The following is a 21,893-nucleotide window of genomic DNA, read 5'->3' on the forward strand; positions in this document are numbered from 1 at the left end:
CATTTGTATATATATAGTCATCATAGATTCAGAGCTATAAGGGGGTTAACCTTCCCTAATGGTTCTCTGGTCCAACACCTCGGTATAAATGAGGAGGTTAAAGGCAGAAGGGTTGTGCTTTTCCCCAGGTGGGTAGCTGGACAGTCTCAGCACCAGCCTTCCTTTGCTAGAAGGCACCCATATTTGTGTGCATCCCTTCCACTGGGGGCATGCGAGCTCAGGAGAGCATTGGCCAGCATGGAAGAGCATCTGGAAGGCACCTTGGGGATCTTCTTTTGTCCCTCACTTGATCCTTGGAAGAGGTCAAGTAACTAGGGAATAAATGGACTCCAGAAACTGCTTCACGGCCAAATTTCAGTGGCTTTTGAATCCTTCCATTTCCCCTTTCCTGGTACCGTTTCTACTTCACCTCATTACCATGAGGGCTTGCTTGACTAGATCGGACTTAATTTAGCACACCTGTTGGGAATATTTACAGCTAATAAGCCATCTTTCAGTGAGGCAGTGGAGCCTGGCTTGTTTTGGGTCCAACCTCCCATCGCTGACAGGCTTCCTCTCCCTCCAAAGTCTCCCACTTTGAAATCCTTCCCAGAAGTGACCTTTTGTTTCAGTTTCCTCTTCTACTTTTGAGGTTACTGTTTTCAGGTGCCTTAGTCCTTTTGCTGGGAATTCCTAAATGTTGGAGTGTTGGGCTCAGGCTTTGAACATCAGAGGCTTGGATAATTTGCCCCTTATTTAATGTGTTCCATTTCACCTGAATAAGCAATTTGAAATACTCTGAATCAGCACAAGTGTTCAAAGAAATTGCCAAAGGTAGTAAAAATTCAATATTTGTGCCTAATCTGGAGGAAGTTAAATTCTTTCTACACTCTTTTTGTTGTTATTTTCTTCCTTTGTGCCTTGCTGGGCACAATGCCATAGTATCCTGTGAGCAGAGTTCTCCTGGAATCCAACAGCTTGACTTGAATTCATGAATAAGTCTTTTTCATTCTGTGGTCAGTTGGTCTTCCTACAGCCATTCATCAGTAAGCCAGCCTCCAGCCCTGATGCCCTTCCTGAAACAGCTTTGGGAAGGCAAGCTCATTACAGAGGATAATGAAAAATTAGAGCTTCTGGTTTAGATGCCTGAAACCCACAAAGCATGCATTTTCACATTTTCAGAAACATAAATGATTTCCATTTAGCACAGGTTAAGAAGAGAAGCCAAATGAAGCTGACAATATAGTGCAAAAATGTTTCCCTTTACTCCTGGCTTGTGCCTGCCTTAGGGGTTTGTATCCTTCAGGGATGGGAACAGTGGAAGATGTGGGCCACTGATAATTGTCAATCCCCTACTGGATATGTGCCTTATTCTAAGCGCCGGCTTTGGGAGTAAGAGGTCAGTGCAAGACTTGGATGAGGCTAGGCCATGTCCTTAAGAAGCTTACAATATAGGTCAGAAAATCAGGGGATTTAGAGCTAGAAGAGGCTTTAGAGGTCTAGTCTAACCACCTCGTTTTTAGGTGACAAAACTGAGGTGTCGAGAACCATAATGAATTTCCTTTTCACAACTCGTAGTAAGACATTGAATGACATAACACATTTTTATAAGCCCCAAGTGCATACCAGTTGGGAAGGTGAAGAATGAGATAGATTGTAGGTGGATCCTTAGAAGAACATCTCAAACAATATGTCTTGGATGGGGGTGGGGTGACGGGATGTCTCAGGATAGATATAGTTCTTCCTTTGCCTCCCTTTGAACTTGGAGAGTGACACCACTGAATTAGAGATGGAGCAAAGGACTCCTGAGGAATAACTAAAAGAATTTGGATTGAGAATGGTGATGACCTTCACCTTACTTAGTAATGTAGTCTACCTCCTGAGTTGGTATGGGATTCATACTTGTTTGAGTCCTGCTCTGTCAGTTCATGTGATTTCCTGTTGGAGACCTTACTATAAAAGTGGAAGCATCTGACAGCTTGATGTAAAGTCTTCAGTCATGCTACACGCTTTTTCTTTCCTTTGTCCCATCATTATGAGCCAGCAATTTCTTTTTAAATTTATGGCTTTTGTTTTTACATGAATTTATTTCTAAGTAAATTCCTCCCCTATCTCCGAAGACTTTTCTTGTGACAGAGGTTTAAAAACCACTTCATCTGATAGCATATGCAACAATCCACTCCCATAAATTTCTTCCCTTTCCTCCACCTACCTCTCCAAAGAAAGGAGGGAAGTATATTTTCATCTATGTTGTTGCACTCACTGTGTCTATTGTTTTCCTGAGGTGGTCTTACCTAGTGTTTCTTGAATTCCTCGTGCTTCATTTCTTGGGGCACAGTGATATTCCATGTGCCAGTTTGTTTAGCCATTCCCCGGTCAGTGGGCATCCATTTGTTTCTAGTCCTTTACTACCACAAAAAGTGCTGTTGTGAATATTTTGGAGTATAGAGAACCTTGTTTTCTGTCTTTGACTTCATTAGATTACATGGCCAGTAGGAGGGTCTCTGTATCAAACAGTATGGATGTTTTAGTTCCTTTGTCACTTTCTTGGACTCCTAATTGGGCCCCTCCTGAGCCTTGGGTGGTAGCTTTACAGGCAAAAGGGAAAAAAATATAAACTCTTTTGGAGAGACGGAGGGGCATCTTCAAAAGGAGCCTTTGGGTAGCTCATAGAAGGGGGAACTTTACCCAGGATAATGGTAAAATGAGTCTTTTAATTAATGCAATCTCACAATTACTTTTAATCACATTCTCTTGCGATGCATATGCCCTCAGGATTTTCACTGTTGAGTGCTTTTATAAATTGGAGTCATAAATAACAGAGGGTACATAACATTTTACCTCTTTACCTGGGGTCTCAGATGCCACCGCCCCCAATTTCATTTTTAATTAAAATCCATAAACAGCAATTCATCCTTGGGACCACAGTTTTAATTCAGAAGTGAATGCTGATCACGCTTTTGTACGTGTGGAAGAGCTGAATTTGGGAGAGGGGAAGAGAAAATGGAATAATCCTCAGAATTTCACTTTTCCATCAGTGCAAGAAATAATGGTGACAAAGACCTCATGAGGCAGAGAAAAAAGCAGTGAATTTGAAACAGAAGGCACTGGACTCAAATCCTGGCTGTGTCACTACTTGAATGACGTTGGGCAAATCAATAAACCTCTGTGGGCCTCAGTTTCTTCATCTGTAAAATGAGGGGGCTGGGCTTGATGGTCCCTTTCAGCTCTGAACCTGTGCTACTTTGAGCTGATGTTGCAGAGGGAAGCAGAAAGTCTCCACTAGAAAGTCTAGCTAGGACTGGAAAGGTAGGCAGCCAAAGAGCCCCAGCAGTGGGCTTGCCAAGTTTGTCTTTGTTTTTTTTCTTACTGTTTTCTGTTGCCCTCACTTCCTGAACACAGGGTTAAGTATGTGGTTCCCCTTAGAAGCCAGGAGCTAGATTTCAAGTCCCTTTCAGGTAGTAGAAGTGTTGATTTCTAGGTCTAATTGTGCATCTGGAAATATCAGCTGCAAAATCATATTGGCATTTAAGTTCAAGAAAAAGCCAGATGGTAATCAAAATGTGTGGGTGATTTGGGATTTTTCATGAAAGGTCTGTTCTCATCTTCCAGGCCTCCAGAGGAATGCTTTATAGTGCTCAAAAGTCCATACATCCCTCCTCTTTGGGGTAGAAATGGGTAGGAGCTGTTTGATTTTCATCCTGCTTGTTCACAGGTATCAGGATCACAGCCCTAGCCATCCTCACCTTCCCCTCCTTCAGAAAATACTGTTCCACACTTAGATCAGAGCTAAATAAAGCCAGCCTGACCTTGCCACAGGGAGATCTCCACCCCTGTTTCAGCTGTTCAGCTATTTCTAACTGTGACCTACAATGAAACCAGCCATTTCTTAGCCAAAATACCAAAGAGTTTAGGATGGCAGTTGGATGCCTACCCTGGACACTGGCAAAAAGGACTCAGGTCAACAGCTGGCAGTGATGATAAAGGAGTTACAGATGATGCTGGAGGACAATATTCGGAAAAGATCATGGAGGATCTTGGAGATCAGGAGTCCACCATGACACCTGCATTTAAAAATGCTTCTCTGGAATTTTTAGGGAGTCTTTCTCTTATTTTTAGAACTCATTTGCAAGAAGTTTATCCATTTTCTCTCAGTTAAAGTATATGATATTTTATCCTCCATCCTTTCCCTCTCAAAATTCAAAACTTCTCCACTGAGATCTCCCATACTTCCTCCACAGCTCCACTATCTCATGGGGGAACTTGCCTCAAACTTCACTGAAGAAAATAGCCAGTAGAGGTCATTCTAGGGGAGTCCCCTTGTCTCTCACACTTTCCACCCTTAGTCTTTTCTCCCATAATGAGAGAGGCCAGCCCCTCCACTTGTGTCCTTTATCCAGCCCTCTCTTGTCTTCTCCAGCACATTGTCTCCTCAGTGAGCCTCTCTCTCTAATCTTCATTCTCTCCCTACCTAATGGTTCCTTCCCTGCTGCCTTCAAACATGTTCACGTCTCACATCCCTAAAACTTAACTAGATCCTGCTGTCCTATCAAGCTGTTGTCCTCTAGCTCTCCTTTTTCTCAGCCAAACAACTGGGAAAACGCTGTCTACGCTGGTTTTCTCCTGTTTTCCTCTTCTTTATTCCACAACCCTTTGCAGTCTGGCTTCTACCTTTAACGCTGACCTGAAACTGCTTCTACCAGAGTCAGCAATGATCTCTTACTGCCAAACATAATGGCCTTTTCCTCAGTCTTCTTTATCTTTCTTGACCTCCTTGCAACATTTGATGATATTGACCACTCTTTTCTCCCTCAGACTCTGTCTTGGTCCCCTGATTTTCCTTGTATTTGTTTTTATTGTTTCTCAGTCACTACTGGTTCAGCAGTTGTATACAGGGGTATGATAGCTACATCCTACCTGTGTGTGTCCCCTAAGACTTGTCCTGGTCCTTTTTATCTCTACATTCTGTCATTTGGTGACCTCATTTGAGCTTCTATGGCTTTAATTCTCCCTAGATAGACAATGCCAACATCGGTGTACTCAGGCCCAGGCTCTTTCCCAAGTGTCAGTACTTCATCACCAATTACCTGTTATTCATTTCAAACTGATCTCATAGAAACCTAACTCAGCAAGTCCTAATAGAAATTTTCTTCCCTCATCCCCACTTCTCTTTTGAACTTAGCTTTCTGTAGAGGTCTCCACCAGCCTTCTAGTTGCCCAAGTTTGCAACCTCAGTGATATCTTCACCTCCTCACCCCACATGTCTAATTAGTTGCCAAATCTTGCTGATTCTGTCTCTGCCACATTTCTCATATTTGACACCTTATTACTCACCCAGCTGCTACCTTAGTTCAGGTTTGCATCACTTCTTGCCTCAACTATCACAGTAGTTTCCTCATTGGTCCCTGGGCTACAAGCCACACAACAATTTTCCTTAAGCATAGGTCACTTCCACGTCACATCCCTACTAGATAAATTTCAGTGGCTTTCTATTGCTTCTAGGATCAAATATAGACCTCCAGTCTCATATTTCCAAGTGCCTGTTAATTGGATTGGTCGAACTGTATGTCCTGTAGACATATCAAACTCAACTTACCCATCTTTTCCCCAGAACCCTCCCTCTGCTTAACTTCCCTATTATAGTCAAGGGTGCTACCATCCTGCCAGTTACCCAGGCCTGCAACCTAGGTTTCATCTTCAACCCTTCACTCTCTCTCTCACTCAGACTCCAATTAGTTGTCAAGTGCTCTTGTTTCTGCTTTAAATAACATCTCTAGAATATATCCCCTTCTCTCCTCTGTCGCTGCCATCCCCCTAGTGCAGGCTGTCAGTATCTCACACCTGGACTCATGCTATATATAGCATGCTGTTGGTCTTGTGGCATTGTCTCCATTCCAAACCATCTTCCACTCAGTTGTCAGATTGATCTTCCTATAAAGTGCAGGTTCTGACCATATCACTCACGTACACACATTCAGTAAACTCTCCAAGATCAAATACAAAATCCTCTGTTTGGCTTTTAGAGTCCCTCGTAACCTGACCTTTTTATACACTCCACGTTCTCTGTAATCCAGTGATACTGGCCTCTTTCATCTTAAAAGGACACTTCAAGTCTCACCTTCTTCAAGAGGCCTTTCCTAGTCCTCCTTAATCTTAGTACCTCCCCTCTGAGACTCCACCCCCCCTTAGCCTGTATATATTTTATTTGTGCATAGTTGTTTGTGTGTTGTTTTCCCCATTAGACTGTGAGTTATTTGAGAACAGGGACTGGTTTTTTTTTCCTTTTTTGTTATCGCCATCACATAGAACATAGACACTTTTTAAATTCTGGTTGATTTGTTTGGCTTTTAAAGCCCTGAACAGCCAGGTCCCAGGCTACGTTTCCAGCCTTATTGTATATTTATTTCCCTTCAAGAACTCTGCACCCCATCCAGACTGGTCTTCTTGCTGTTCCTTACAAACAGTATCAGGTTTCCTGTCTATGTTGCCTTTTCATGGGTCGTCCCTCATGGCTAGAATGCATTCCCTCCTCTGTACTTCAGAGAATCCTTCCCTTCAGGACCCATGAATTTGCACAACCCTATTTCATTGCATTCTTAGCTGCAGGAGCTTTAATGATCTGATAGGAGTCAAATTTGGTCAAAGGAGGTGGTACCCAAATGAAAAGACTTTAACGGACTCTGGTTATGGTAAAATTGTAGCTGTCCAAACTGATGTTTTTCAAAGATGAAAATGGCTGAGGAAGAGACAGACTTACATTCACTTGGTTTCCTTTCTGAGGTTGTTTCTACAGATCTTTGAGGTTGGGGAACACCCCAGCGTGGAGCTGCAAGTCTGTACCAAATAGTCTTAGAGAGTTGGGCAAAGAACTTGCAGCTTGCCAGTATGATAAAGCCACCACTAGTATGACTTTATCAGAGGGAGCACTGGAACCCGGGGCTTCCTGATTCCAAAGCTCTGTCCACTCAGTCATCTGTTCTCCAGGTGGGGAGGGGGAGGACCAAAACCATTTTCATAATAATATTAAGATGTTTTCATTTCTAATACAGTAAGTATCTGTAGATAAAACTCACATAAACAGGAATTCTTTCAAGTCCTCAGTAATTAAGGGTGTAATGGGTCCTGAGCCACCTTACCAAGTCATGTTATCTTTCTCATAGAACCTACGCCCATTGTCAAACTCTAAGGATTATAGGTTGTGGTGTGTAGCTGTTACTTTTCCACAGCATTCATCTTCTAGGTTTTCTGATCCTACAACATTCTCTTCCTTGTTTTCTTTGGGATCAAAACACCCTCTTCGTAAGGCCTGGGACTAGAGTATCTCTGAGTTCCATTGCTCCGTCTCCTCTCTCCTGAGTTATTAACCATTTCTCCTGAAAGTTCTAGAATGGATTGAATGTTCTCAGTTCCTGATTGGCATTTGCTCTTGAGATTCAGATAGAGACAGGAGGAAAAGGTGGTTGGTTTGCCGGTCATGCTCCCACTTATTTTCCCCATCCACAGAGATTTTGAGCATCTCTACTCCATTGAGCTGCCAGGGGAACACTCGGACTTTGTGTCTTTCCAGTCACCTCCACATGTAAAAAGCCAAGTTTCTCTTTCCAGACTGTGCAGTCGCATTCCCTGTGAGGCATGTGATTTGTAGTTCATTTTGACAGCTCCTGTCTTAAAACTCGGCTTGAGCAGTCTTTTACAAAGCGACTTTGGCTGCTAATTGTCCCAAAAGTCAAGGAGAGCCTTCTGATAAAGTTGATTTTCCTTCTCAGGAAATGTTGGGGGGGGGGGAGTGGCTTCAAATCTCTGTAATTTTAACCTTTGGCCTTTGCCAGCATTTCCCTGATTTTCTGCCTTTGTTGCTGTGCTTCCATCTTAGGAAGCAGATTGCCTTATAGGGTGGAAGGAGCCTCTGTCTTTGCCAAGAACGCCTCTGCAGGAGGAATTTTGAGCTAAGGACAGTCAGGCTGGGATTCGTCCTTGCACTCTATAGATGTGTTACCTTGTCAGTTTGTCCAGGTGGCTAAAGGCAGACTTTCAGGTGAAGTGCTACATAGAGGCCTTTTGCCGACTAAGCTCCTGTGTTTCTTTCCTTAGCACTTTTTTGTTGCACAGACTTTCAGCTTTGTCCATCTTCTTTGGAAGCTGAACAGGGACACAGATGAGATAAGTGTGTTGCCTTATTCTGAGTACCAGGAGGTCTCTTTGCCCTGAAAGGCCATTTTCAAATATGGGCCAAACAAGTGGGATGAGGGAATCCCCAGATTCAGTTTACTTATTTGTGAACAAAACTGGGCCTTCTACTTATCTAAAAGTTGTTTGGCTTTTAAAGGTCATAAGTGGTCAGGAGGTGGCCTTGGGGAAACACTCCTCTTCCTCACTCCAAGAAGCTTTGATATTCTCCCTAGCTGCAGATAATTTGAGACAGGATACTGAAGCTGGGGTTCCCCGCTCCAGGACCTTGTTCTGCCTTTTTTTGGGGGAAAAGTCTCCTTAGCCAATTGAGATTGGCCAGAACAAGATGGTGCTGTTTATGACTCTGGCCTGTGACTTAGATGCCAGAAGTTTTTCATCCTTCTCTGGCAGCATGAGGAGCCCCTATCCAAAATAACCAAGGGGTCCCAGAATTGGAAGCTCATTCTTTAGTTGGGGCAAATGAGAGGAAGCACAAATGCCAAATGGTCCCATTGGTGGATGAGGTCTGGGGATAATTTGCCTTCAGAAGGAATGATAGTTGTCACTTAACCATGTGGACAGGTAGTAATTTTCCACTCTTGAGCACACAGCTGGACTATTTGAAATGTCTCTTTTGCCATAGTAACATTTGAGGGCCAATTTGCAACTGCAGTTAGATAAATGGTAGGTAAATTTTTAATCAGCATATACTGCTAATTAAATTGCGTATTTGGAAAATCCTGGGGCCTGGGCATGCAACCTAGCAGTGCATATGGCCCCGCCTGTCCCAGGTACTTGCTAATATTTGTTGCCTTTTGTATCCTGACCGTGTTTTCTTTTCTTATAGTGTGAGTGACTGCCCCATGTTATGTTGATGCTGGTCTGCCATGCTAGCCTGTCTGCCTGGGCCAAGTGACCTGTCCTTTCAGCTTCTCTCTCACACGCAGATGAACACTGGACTTCAGAAATGTAAGTTGTGTGGGCAGAACTAGACAGGGCTCCTTGTACAGGATTGAGGCAGAACTGAAAGCCAAATCTCACCCAAATATTTAACCTGGGTTGTCAGTAACGTTGAGGAAACAGCTGCCTAATCATATGCCAGCAGCATGAGAGACACGCTGTAGGTTTCAGTGAGATCCACTGTGATGGAAAAATTTCCAGACCTTATTTATTTCCTTTGCCACCTTCCATGGTGGCTGCTTTTATGGAGCATCTGGGTGATGAAACAAATAGCGTGCCAGGCCTAAGTCAGGAAGATTCAATTTCCTGAGTTCATATCTGGCCTCAGACACTTACTCGATGAGTGACCTTGGGCAAGTCACTTAACCCTGCTTGCCTCAGTTTCCTCATCTGTAGAATGAGCTGGCAAACCACTCCAGGATCTTTGCCATGAAAACCCCAAATGGGGTCATGAAGAATCAATCAAGTTAGGTGGAAGTAGAGAGTGCAAACGAGGGTGCCTGGAGACACCACTTGTGCTGTTGGCTTATGCCCATGCTGATCCAGGAGCTCCTTTCCCTTGGCCTTGCTCCTTATGAGTTGGGGGTTAAAGCCGTATGGACATGGAAAGCAGAGTGTCCAGCATACTCGTTTGGACGCTTAGAGCCATTTCCAAGGCTGGTGGGCCACTGATTTGGGGCCTGGTGACTCCAAGGGGCACTGCCTGAGTTGTGTATACTTGAGGACAGAGCTGAGGTGCTCCAAGGCAGAGGGCTTGGAGCAGGAAAGAATCATAGACCTTAGAGTTGAGAGGAGCCAAGTGGCCAGCCCTAAGGTTTACTCGTGTAGCCTTTGAGTAAAGACCTCTAGTGGGGTTTTTTTGCTCCCCCACACAGCCTGTTTCAGTTGTAGACATCTCTGATCATTACTTTGTCCTTGCATCCAAAAGGATCAGCTTCATCTGTGCCAGTCTGTGGGAAACCTCTCCAGTCCCTGTGAGTTTTGTCAGAGGTACCTTTCCTCTTCCAGAAACAAATTAAGTTGGTCCCAGGCCAGCCAGCTAGCTACTGGTTAACCACAATGCAAAGCCTCCGTGTGGTTAATGAAATTAGCTCTTGTTCCACGGTGGGACTGAAGTTACAGATCTTCATTTTGTAGTTTTGTGACATAGTGAAGCAAGATTTAGGACACCAGCTTTCCCCCCCAACCTATCTCTTTACACAGTGATAGTTAAATGGGAGAAGGTTCTTTCCTCATATAGCATCACAGAATTTTGTAATTGGAAAGGGTCTTGATTGCTATCATCCCTGCCTGAAAGGATCACTTACCCCCAAGTGAAGACCTCCAAGGAGGTCTTCACCCCACCACCTTGTGGTAGACAGTCTGGTTTCTCTTTTGGACACTCAGATGGTTAGAAAGTTTCTCCAGACATTAAACCAAAATGTATTTCCTTTAGTTGTTTCTAGCTTGGTCCTTTAGGGTCAAATAGGACAAGTTGAATCTCTCTTCCATATATAATTGCCCTTCAGAAACACTCCCCCAGAGACTTCTCCAGCCTAACCATGTCAAGTTCCTTCAACTAATTTTCATGGGACCTGGGACTCAAGGTCCCTCACTGTCCTGATTGCCTCCAGCCTCTCACTTCCTTTATACTGTGATTCTCAAACCTCTCTGGACCTCACCCAGCAAAAGGGAACATCCCTTCACTTTTCCTGGAACTTGTGCCGTTCTTAATGCATCTCAAGATTTCATTTCCTTCTTTGGCTGCCTCATTCTACTGCCGACTCATTGAGTTTTAACTCCCCTAAAAATCTCCTGCTCTCTAGCGGACTAGCTACTCTCTGACTATGTTTCCCTAACCTTGTGACTATGGAGTCTTTCCTCAGTATCCTTCCCTTTTCCCCTCCCAGAGAGCCATCCAATAGAAAGACAAAAAGAAAAAGAAAAAATCACAATACCCTGAAAAAATCTGAAAATATGTGCAGTATACAACACTCGTGGACCTCTCTCCTCTGAAGAGGAGTGGTGGGGGTGTCTCCTCATATTTCTTCTTTCAGGCTATGCTTGTTCTTAATACTTTGCAATGTTCACTTTTTCTTTTTATTTGCTTATGGCTCTTTTTGTTTACTTTGTTGTAGTCATCTTTTTTTTTCTGCTTTTTTCTGCTTCTTATTCTTCTCTCTGCATCAATTCATGTAACTCTGCCTATGCTTCTCTGTATTTGTCACATTTGTCCTTTCTTACGGCCCAGTAATATTCTGTTACACTCATGTACCACCATTTGTTTAGTCTTCCTCAGTTGATGGACATCTACCTTGTTTCTACTTCTTTGCTTTCACAAAAAGTGTTGCTAGAAATATGCTGGTGTATATAAGTTTTCTTGTTATCAGTGGGACATAAGCTTAGTAATGGAGTCTGTGGGTCAGTGGGTGTGGCCATCTTAGCTTCTTTGCCTTAGAGTTGCTTTTTAACCTGGATCAGATGTTAGCATTTACCCTCATTGAATGCTGTCAGACCATGGTGCTACTGTGTTACAGGTTTTGGCTCCTGACTCTCCCATTAGCCAGCTTTGTGTCATCATCTCATTTGATGAGTCTTCCATCTATACCTTGATTATCCACGTCACTGATGTACAATGTTCCAGCACATAGGGCCTTCAGCAAATTGACATTAAATTCTTAGACAACTGTAATTCTCTTTGACCTGTTCCAAATCCACTTAATTGTGTAATTGTACAGTCCTCCTTTCTCCATCTTTTGCTCAAAAATAAGATATGTGATCAAATGCTGTGCTGAAATCTTGGTTTTATAGGTCAGATTCTCCTGATCCACTAGTTCACTGGCCCTTTCAAACATAAATCAGGTTCCATTTGGCCAGAGTAGCCTTTTGTAATATTAGGGGAAGGGAATAAGTGTTTTATAGCACCTGCTGCATCCTAAGTTCTGTGCTAAGTGCTTTACAGGTACTATCTTATTTGGTCTCCACTACCCTGTAAGTTAGGGGCTGCTCATATCCCCATTTTGCAATTGAGGAAACTTAAGACAGATTGAGATGACATGACTTGCCCAGGGTTCCACAACTAGTGAATATCTGGAGATGTCTAGATGTTTAGTAATCATCTAGAACTAATGATCCTTTCTAGAATTTTACCAAGAATTGAAGTAGAGTTCACTGATGTATAGTTTACAGACTCTGTTCTTTTTCCTTTTTGGAAAATCAAGACATTTGCCCTTCTGCAGGCCTGCACTCTCAGGTTTCCTGGGATCCGTTCAGGTATCATGAAAACTCAACAGTCACATCTGCGATTCTTTTTCAGGACCTGTGGGTCCTTTCTGGGTTGATTTCCCTTGTAGAATTTTAGTCCATGCGTGGGATCTACTCACATTTCTATGAACCCTTTAAAATCTTACCCCCAAATTTTAGAGTATATTTCAGAGCATTCCCACTTCCTTCTCTTATCACAAAATCAAGGCGTGAATAGTCACTTGACCCCAATGTATTCATCATTTTCTGCACCAGATATTTGTTCCTCCCTGTTCATGAAAATCAGATCTAGTATAGATTCTGCACTTGTTGGTTTCTCTGCCTTTTGAAGGACAAAAGTCTTATTAGATCAAGTCTGTCTGATTTTTGTCTAGATGTCTGGTCATTTCAAGTCTTCTATCATTACTATATTCTACCAGTCTTGTGATCTGTTTTCTTAACTTGCTTATTTCTACTTTCTGCTCAGTGGTCTGGAATATCCTTTTGACAGAAATGTTTTCTTTTTAACCCTTCACCAATCTGCACCTGAATGCTCGGTCATGCCCTCCCCCTCCCACCCCCTTTTCTGGATTTTCCAGTGTTGAGTAGACTGTTACACTGCCAAAACTCTCCCACCCTGTTTACCTGTTCTCTTTCTTAACAACATCCTTTCAGAGCTATATGCCAGTAATGGCTTTTATCCCACCAAGTCTCAGTGATACTTAGGAGGTCAAACTTTCCTCCTTTTATTAGTACCTTTAAGTCCTCTTGCCTATTTAAACTTGGACATTTACAATAATAGACATTTGAAGTCATGGGCTTTACTACTTATGACTTCTTTGGATTTTGTCTCACGTGACCTTTCTTTTATTATGGCAACTCTCTATAGTATCTAGTTTTGGGGATGTACATACGCAGTCTTCTTCTTTCCTTCCACCTTAAAGCTGCTCCCTTTCTCTCCCTCTCCCCCCCATTAGATTTACAAAATGCCAGACAACCACATTCTTATCATCCTTTGTGAGGGTAAGGAATATGTCATCTTTAAGCCAAGGTCCAGAAGTCCAAATCATGTTCTCAAAATCTACCTTCTTAGCCAGCTGTTCACTTCTCAGATTAATTTTTCTCTTCTTTATCCCTTGACTTCAGTGGCCATCAGTGAGGAAAAATGTAAACTATGCTTCTTTTTTTCTCCCCTACTTAATAGTATTTTATTTTTTCCAATTACATGCAAAGACAGTTTTCAGCATTCCCTTTTACCAAGATTTTGAGTTCCAATTCTTTTTCTCCCTCCCTCCTGTCTCCCCTCCCCAAATGGCATGTAATCTGGGATAGGCTGTACATGGACAACCATATGAAACATTTCTACATTAGTCATGTTATGAAAGAAGAATCAGAACAAAAGGGAAGAACCATGAGAAAGAAAAAAAAACAAAAGAAGAGAGAGAGCAAATAGCATGCTTTGATCTGCATTCAGACTCAGTAGTTCTTTCTCTGTCTGTGAATAGCATTTTCTGTCATGAGTTTTTTGGAGTTGTCTTCGATCCTTGTGTTAGGGAGAAGAGCTCAGTCTGTCAAAGTTAGTCTTTGCACAGGTTTCGTGTTACTGTGTACAATGTTCTGCTCACTTCACTCAGCATCAACTCATGTAAATCTTTCCGGGTTTTTTTGAAACCTGCTTGCTCATCATTTCTCGTGGAACAATAGTATTTATTCCATTACATTCCTATACCACAACTTGTTCAGCTGTTCCCCAGTTTCCAATTCTTTGCCACCACAAAAAGAGCTGCTATAAATATTTTTGTACATGTGGCTTCTTTTCCATTTTATTTTATTTTATTTATTTATTTATTCATTCTTAGGCAATTGGGGTTAAGTGACTTGCCCAGGGTCACACAGCTAGTAAGTGTCTAGTGTTTGGTCTGAGGCTAGATTTGAACTCAGGTCCTCCTGACTTCAGTGCTCTATCCACTTTGCCACCTAGCTGCCCCCCTTTTCCCATTTCTATGATCTCTTTGGGATGAAGACGTAGAAGTGGTATTGCTGGGTCAAAGGGTATGCACAGTTTTATTGCCCTTTGGGCATATTTTCAAATTGCTCTCCAGAATGGTTGGATCAGTTCACAACTCCACCACCAATACATTAGTGTTCCAATTTTCCCACATCTTCTCCAACATTTATCACTTTCCTTTTCTGTCATGTTAGCCAACCTGATAGGTGTGAAGTGGTACCTTAGAGTTGTTTTAATTTGCAATTTCTCTTATCAGTAGTGTTTTTACTTTCTTGTGACTTCATAACCATTGGCAACATTTTTAGGTTCCTTTGGGCAGTACATTTGTGTCTATGAACCACCAGGACATAGATGTCAACCATTCTGAGAAGCGTAAGAGTTTTCTCTTTTCTGTCTTGGATAAATGTCTTGGGAACACCCTTAATGACCAGGTAGACTAGTAGTTAGCTCAGGAGAGAGGTTGATGAGGGGAATGGGCAGGGCAAGGAGCCCCACCTTCTTTTCTCTTCTTCCCCTTTCTGAGTGGTCTCTCACATGACAGCTTCTCTGAGGGCTATAAAATTTCCTAGAAGACAAGCAGCTTTCCTTTTTCTTCCCTTCCTCCTCCATAGAATATTCTTCCACTCTCCAGTCCCCTGACAAAGATCAAGTTTGCCCTTTTCCAGCTGGGATCTCTTTTTTCCCCATTGATTTCCCCGCTTCTCTTTCCTTTTAGGATTGCCCATTGTTCTTAAGAACCTTCAGTGTGAAGGCCATTCCTGGAGTCCCTTCACCATTGGGAAGGAGGCCAGGTTACAGTTGGAAGGAAGAGAGTCTCTTGGCTGCATCTTGAATAGAAACGTTGTACGATTTTATAGTCAGATTTTAAGATGTGAACTCTGAGGTTATCTCCTCCAAGCCCTGTGTCGTGCTTTACGTTTCTGTTTAGTGTGGGAAATGAGATTGAGGGGTTGGATGACTTTGCAGAGGTCACAGAGAGCCAGGATTTGAACCAGCTGCTCTGGCTCAAGATTCAGCACCATTTTTCTGTGCCCCTGCTCCTTCTCCATGCTGATGGAGATTTCTGGCCTTGTTTTATTGGTTCTACTTGCCAGTGTTTCTCCCTCCCCTCAGAGCAGCTTTTTAATAACTTGTCATCCCCTTCTCACTTCCTTTCCTGGCTTCCAGCAGCTCCACAACTTCCTCCCTCGCCCGATTAAATGGATCAGCTGTCTATCTGACCAGCTTTCCCCACCCATCAAGCCACTCTACCCCTTTGTGCACTTAACCTGATGCTTGGTTCTGCTTCCTTTGGTTTTCTGCCTGGTCAGCAATTTTTTCCTTTTCCTTCTTGAGCCTCTCTCACTGGTCCTCCCTTTTTAATCTTGAATCTTTTTCCTCTGTCCTTTCTCACAGAAATGGGAAGTAGTCCTTCATGTTCCAGTGGTGACCTAATCAGAGAGTCCCCAAACTGACTGTTTTAGACACTGATTCAGGCTTCTAGATGAAACCTCATCACTCTTTGTACTGTTGAACTGTCTTCTGTCATGCCTCATTGCTAACCCTAATTGCACTGTTCAGTTTACACTGGTAGCTGCTGTATTGGCTTTTTTCTTCTTTTTAAACACATTTTAATTCATTTTGAACTTAAATACAAAAAGACTGAAAGGATTCAGTACAAAACCACGCGTTTCCATTTCAAAATGTTTACTTTTTTTTTTTAATGTATTTTCTAAGGCTAGCACCTTATCTTACCACCTGGCTGCCTTCTTGGGGAGACCCCAGAAGCAATGACAAGGTCAGACATACCAGAGGCAGAGGCAGAGAAGCACCTCTGAAGTCACACAGTGGTGCTGACTTCAGCGCCCCAGTAAATGGGCACAGCTCTTTTTCAGACTCTATTCCACTTTCTTCTCTGAAATCAAACACAAGCAAGAACCAGTGATTTCTTAACTCCGGAAAAAGAAGCAATTAATATACTGGAAGTCAGAAGACCCAATTCTGAAGCTCTTAGTGACCTCATTCCCCCCTTCTCCTCTATTGTCTGTCTGTCCCTCTCTCTCTCCCTCTCCCTCACTCACTCCCTCCTTCCATTCCCAAGGGTCCCCTCTTCCCTGCAGACAGAAAGAGTAAACCAAATGCATCTCTTTCTTGCCAATACCACACGCCTTTCCCCAAAGGTAAGAGATCCCAGCTAAACTAATTTTTTTTTTTTTTTTTTGGTTAGGCAGTGGGGTTAAGTGACTTGCCCAGGGTCACACAGCTAGTAAGTGTTATGTATCTGAGGCCAGATTTGAACTCTAGTCCTCCTGACTCCAGGGCTGGCGCTCTATCCACTGTGCCATCTAGCTGCCCCCTAAACTAAATTTGATTGACAGGGTATCCTGTTGACTTTTAATTGAATGTATTGAAAATTGGTCTGCTGTGAAAAGCTCTTCCCAGAGTTGGCCTGCCTGTCTGGCATCTAGCAAGCTTGTTCTGCAGTGGCCTTTGAAGAAACCACAGTCTAAGTTCCTTACAAAGCAGGGCTTTTCTCATGTGTTGTGCACCGAGGCAGGTCACATTAGGAAGAATTAGCTTCTAATACCTGGCCTAAGGTAGATTCCTCAAGACAACAGCTGCAGCTTCTCGTTGGTGTGATAAACTCAGCCTGCACTTGTGGCCATTCTTGACGTCATGGCCTGTGGTCTTCCTACCCTGGTCTTTAACTCTCAGACCCCTCTTCTGCTACAGCCCCACGCCCACCCCAACTCTTTTTGTTTTCCTGTTAGCTTTCCCCAACCTCCCATTGCTGATGAAATCAGTGGAGGAGCCATGGGTGGAAAAAAGGATCCCTGTGTGTGATGATGGCCCTCCCAGGACCAGATTTCTCTGAACCAGGCCGTCAGAGGAAATGAATGAGTGTTCATGCTGACTTAGAGCCAGCCAGCTCTTGCACCTGCAGGCTGTAGGGCCCCTCAGGAGGGGACACCAGCAGTTCAGCACTGCTTTTTCCACTGAGCCTGTGCCGTGGCGCTCAGTTGGAATTTTAAACCCCATGGGTGTACAGAGCCCAGGTGGTGGAGCTGATAACTTCCCATTTTCTGCAGCAGGCTACACTTCTTGATGTGTAAGTTGGGTTCCTTTACCTCTTGAGAGCTACATACCCCTGTACGTTTTTTTTTTTTTTTCAGTCTTGCCACATACATACCCTTTTCCAAATTTGGTGAAACCAAGAAATACTTAATTGAACTCTTGCTTTTGGCTTGTGGGCTTATTTCTAAAGCTCTGTGGCCTCCTCCGTCTATCTTTCATGCCTGCCATTGGGAATTATGCTTTAAACCCAGTGTCCTTGCCCATCCATGTACCTAACTCCCTGTTTGGAAAGCATGCAGTTTTTGAGCTGATTCTACCAGTTAGCAGTCATTAGAAAGGAAGAAGGGAGTTTCTGAAAGGTTGTGAGTCACCCTTTTCCTTTTTCCCCAGCTCTGGAGCCCAGTGCCTTTCAGGTTAACTTGTAACCTAGCAGTGGGGTTGTGTTGATTGGGGCCAGGCCACCTGGATTGAGGTCTGCTCTGAAGCCATTCTGCAGTCTAATCATTCATTGAACATTAATTAAGCACCTCTTTTTTCCATTGGGCTATCCCACAACTACGTGCTATTGCGGGCTCAGGCGGAGGGAGCCCTATTTCAAAGAGCGATGGTAGAAAGAAGAGAGGGCATTCGGGCTGAGCAGCCTGGCAGCTTGCAGGCTGATGTCTCCAGAGGCCCCTACTCTGACATGTTCTTCCCAGAGCTTTGCTTCCTCTCTGCCCCTTCCCGGTGACCACTTCTCCTCCCTGTGGGAGGCAGTGGGAGATGAGAAAGAACAGAGAATATTAAAGTGGAAAAAGCCCTTTGAGCAGGTGATGCTGTCTTTCCACAGGAAGACAGGTTGTGTTTTTTTCTCTTTTGGAAAAATAGCTGCTCATGAGGGCTCAGTTGGACCAAGACTATTAGAGGATTTTCCTTGTGAGATATCGCCCCCTCCACCCGTCCCCCCGTCCATCCCGCTGGCATAGAGTGACTTTTGTCCAGCCTCGGCTCTGAGAGTGAAGGGGAGGTCACGCCGTGCATCACACAGAACCAGAGGGGAGAGAAGAAGCTTTCCCACTTGTCGAGGTGTCCCAGATCTCCCTCCCAAGACTCCTGATTCCTTCCTTTTGTAGAAAAGGGAAGCCTTTCCCTGGGCTGTGGCCATCTGCCTTCAGCCTGGCGTCCTCCGTCAGGAGCCCCAGTGTGGATGTGGATAAGCCGCCTCACCCCAACTTTGCAGCTGACTCCTGAGTCAGGCTCTAGAAGATGGGAACGCTTCCTTTGCGTTTGTTCCTGCAAGAGGTGGTTAGGGTGTCATTCTGTGGAGAGCCCTGGGACAACGTCACGGTCTAGGGAAATCCTGTCTCCTCCTTTCCCCTTGCCTTGAGCGACACGCTCTTCAGGGCTCGTGCAGGGCTTCGAGGTGGGCAGACGCCAGAGGGGCTGGTTCAGTTGCCTTGGCACTGATGAGCTCCTTTCTTCCTCCGTCCTTTCCCTGTCCTCCTGTCCCCCCCACTTCCCCTTTTTCTCTCTCACTCTGTCTACAGGGGACACTACACAGAAAATGAGAACTGCTCACTACCCCACCCCAGCCGAATTGGATGCGTATGCTAAGAAGGTCGCCAACAACCCACTGACTATAAAAATCTTCCCCAACAGCGTAAAGGTTCCCCAGCGGAAACACATCCGTCGTACTGTGAACGGACTTGACACGTCGACCCAGCGCTACAGCCCGTACCCGGCCCAGGCCACCGCCAAGGCCGGTCTGCTAGCCATCGTCAAAGTGCCGGCCAAAAGCATCGTCAAAGACTTTGACGGCTCCCGTGCCCGGCCGCTCCCGGAGGCCGTCATGAACCCCCCGTCGGCCCCGTATGCCGCACCTAGCACTTTAACCCATCCCCAGGCCCTGGCCCGCCAGCAGGCCCTACAGCATGCACAGACGCTGGCTCACGCCCCGCCCCAGACGCTGCCACACCCTCAGGGTATCCCACAGTCCCAGGCACTGTCCCATTCCCAGAGCCTCCAGCAGGGCCTGGGCCACCCTCAGCCTCTGGCCCACCCCCCGACCATGGCTCACCAGGGCCTGCAACACCCCCCCAACCCCTTGCTGCAGCCAGGTTTGCATGGAGGCCGGAAGATGCCTGACGCAGACGCCCCACCGAATGTGACCGTGTCTACCTCAACCATTCCCCTATCCATGGCAGCCACTCTGCAGCAGACCCAGCCCCCGGACCTGAGCAGCATCGTGCATCAGATCAACCAGTTTTGCCAGACGAGGGCAGGCATCAGCACTACCTCAGTGTGCGAGGGGCAGATCGCCAACCCCAGCCCCATCAGCCGTAGCCTGCTTATCAATGCGAGCACTCGAGTGTCGACCCACAGTGTCCCTCCTCCGATGCCTTCCTGTGTGGTCAACCCCGTGGAGCACACTGTCGCCACAGCGATGCCCACCACTGGTGCTGTCAACCTGCCCATGGTGGGGATCAACCGAGCAGCGGTCGGCTACCCCAGCGACCTCAAGCCAGTGGCCTGGAACCAGCACCAGCTGGCCCACTTGCAGCAAATGTGCAGTGAGGCTGGCGGCAGCTCTGCCAGTGGCCTGGCAAACAAGCTTCCTTCGGGGCGAGAAATGGCAGGGCCAGGTTTTACGGGCAAGGCGCCCACTTATCCACAGGAACTTTGCATGGGCCAGCCCTTCCACCTGAAACCACCCTTGGAGAAACCAACCCCGTCCCCACCTGTCAATGGCCCAGCGGCCCCGCTGGCCTACCCCAATGGGCATTATTTTCAACCCCTGTGGAACAACATTCTGCCCACACCCAACAGCGACAGCTCTGGTTCACAGGACCTCGCCATGCCCTTCCATGGTGGGCAGCCTACAGGCGCGCCCCTCGACTGTGCCGCGGCTGGGGCCCACTATCGTGCCGGTACCGCGGCCAGCACGGTGCCTGGCCAGAACAACTTGATGCAAACAGTGGATTACCTGAGTGGGGACTTCCAGCAGGCCTGCTTCCGTGAGCAGAGCCTGGCTATGCTGAGCAAGGCCCACCGGCCCCCCGGCAGCCGGGCCCCTGAACCTACAGATAGTCGCAATCTTCATATTCAGCACCCTGGCTATAGATAGGTGCCATTGCTGAGACACAAAATACACACAAAACACACACACACACACACACACACAGAGACACATAGGTTTAGTCTTAATTTTGAATGAATTGTTTTTAACTTTCATAACTCCTTTGTGATCTTTCTAATTCACTACCCTAGGGAGGGCTGCTGTTGGCTCACAGGGTGGTCACCTTTGTCCTTCATCTTCCTGCCCAATGCCCAGTGTCAACTTCTTAGTTTTAGAACATCTCAGAACAGGATTTTTCCTTGGTCTCGCTGCCCACCTGCCATCGGTTTCTTCCCTTAGCATGTCCTCTCTTCCTCCAGTTCGCCCAGTAAGCTCGGCTCTCTTTGTTTTAGCCTCTTTCCACCACCTATCCTATCTCTTCTCTTTCCATTCTTCGCCTCCCTCCCCACCAACACTCTCCCTGTCTTAAGATAGTGGTGCCCACTGAGGGAACTGCCACAGGGCTACAGTGGCCCCCTAGACCCACAATTTCTGAGCTTGGCCTCTTCTCTGCCTCCCTTCCACCTTTGAAATGGACTAGATTTCTCAGACCCTCCGAAAACTGTAACATCCCCACCCAACTCATGATTCTGGTTTAACTTCAAGGTCTCTCCTGGGCCTGTGGTGGGCTCATCACCACTCACAGGAAGTGTCCACACACTGCCCAGTAAGGACCTTCCAAAATCTGGTCTTACTGATGTTTTTGTGCCTGGTGCCCTGTTCTGTTCCTCCTCAAGAGCAGTGGATGCAGAACCCTCCTGGAAGAAGGATCCGGTTTGTCCCTGCCCGGCCTGCTAATATGATTTCTCACACACCCTTTCTCACTGGGATCAAGGAAGATCACACCAGAGTTTGGAGTTAAAAACAACCTCCCCCACCCCAATTTAAAAAAAGTAAAATACGTTGGGTTCTTTCTCTGTCCACTGGCTAAGACTACTGCTCTACACTGTAAGTTTTAATGTAACATTTTGTATGAATGTAGTGTGGGTTTGAGTAGCGTTGTGTGTGAGTGGCCCCGAGGGCACGTCCACCCACTAACCACCTTGTGTCACAGCCCCTCCGCTTAAAGAAGGAAAAGAAAAAAAAAAAACACAAAGCCTTAAGCTCTGAACTCTTTCTTTACCAAACAAACAGGAGCATGGTTTTAGTATCTGGAGACCTACTGATTTCGGAAATGACCTTCCCCTGCCTGTCACCTTGTGCAGCACACACACAAACGTGCACACACACACTCACACACACATATACACTCACCTTTTGCGATCAAGTAGCTTCTAGTTGTTTAAAGACTTTTAAAATGTTTTCAATCACTGAGAACGTAGATGACATTTCTTTGTAACCATTTACTTGTTTCTCCCGACCCCTCACCCCTTTGAGTTGTAGTCACTAGTTGGCCTGTAATTGTTT

General features: G+C 45.3%; 1 protein-coding gene across 1 annotated transcript in view; it reads left to right on the forward strand.

Annotated features, from left to right (window-relative positions):
* Positions 1–21,597, forward strand: part of FAM222B (family with sequence similarity 222 member B) — a 68,523-nt gene extending 46,926 nt beyond the window's left edge. The window contains exons 2-3 of the mRNA XM_027862312.1: positions 8,996–9,117; positions 18,919–21,597. Of these exons, the coding sequence (XP_027718113.1) occupies positions 9,036–9,117; positions 18,919–20,495 (1,659 nt within the window). The 5' untranslated portion in view covers positions 8,996–9,035 and the 3' untranslated portion in view covers positions 20,496–21,597. The remainder of the gene's footprint in view (positions 1–8,995; positions 9,118–18,918) is intronic.
* The last annotated feature ends 296 nt before the right edge of the window (positions 21,598–21,893 follow it).

The sequence above is a fragment of the Vombatus ursinus genome, unplaced genomic scaffold (assembly GCF_900497805.2).
Source record: "Vombatus ursinus unplaced genomic scaffold, bare-nosed wombat genome assembly UNPS02014768.1, whole genome shotgun sequence".
In the NCBI taxonomy this organism is placed as follows: Eukaryota; Metazoa; Chordata; class Mammalia; order Diprotodontia; family Vombatidae; genus Vombatus; species Vombatus ursinus.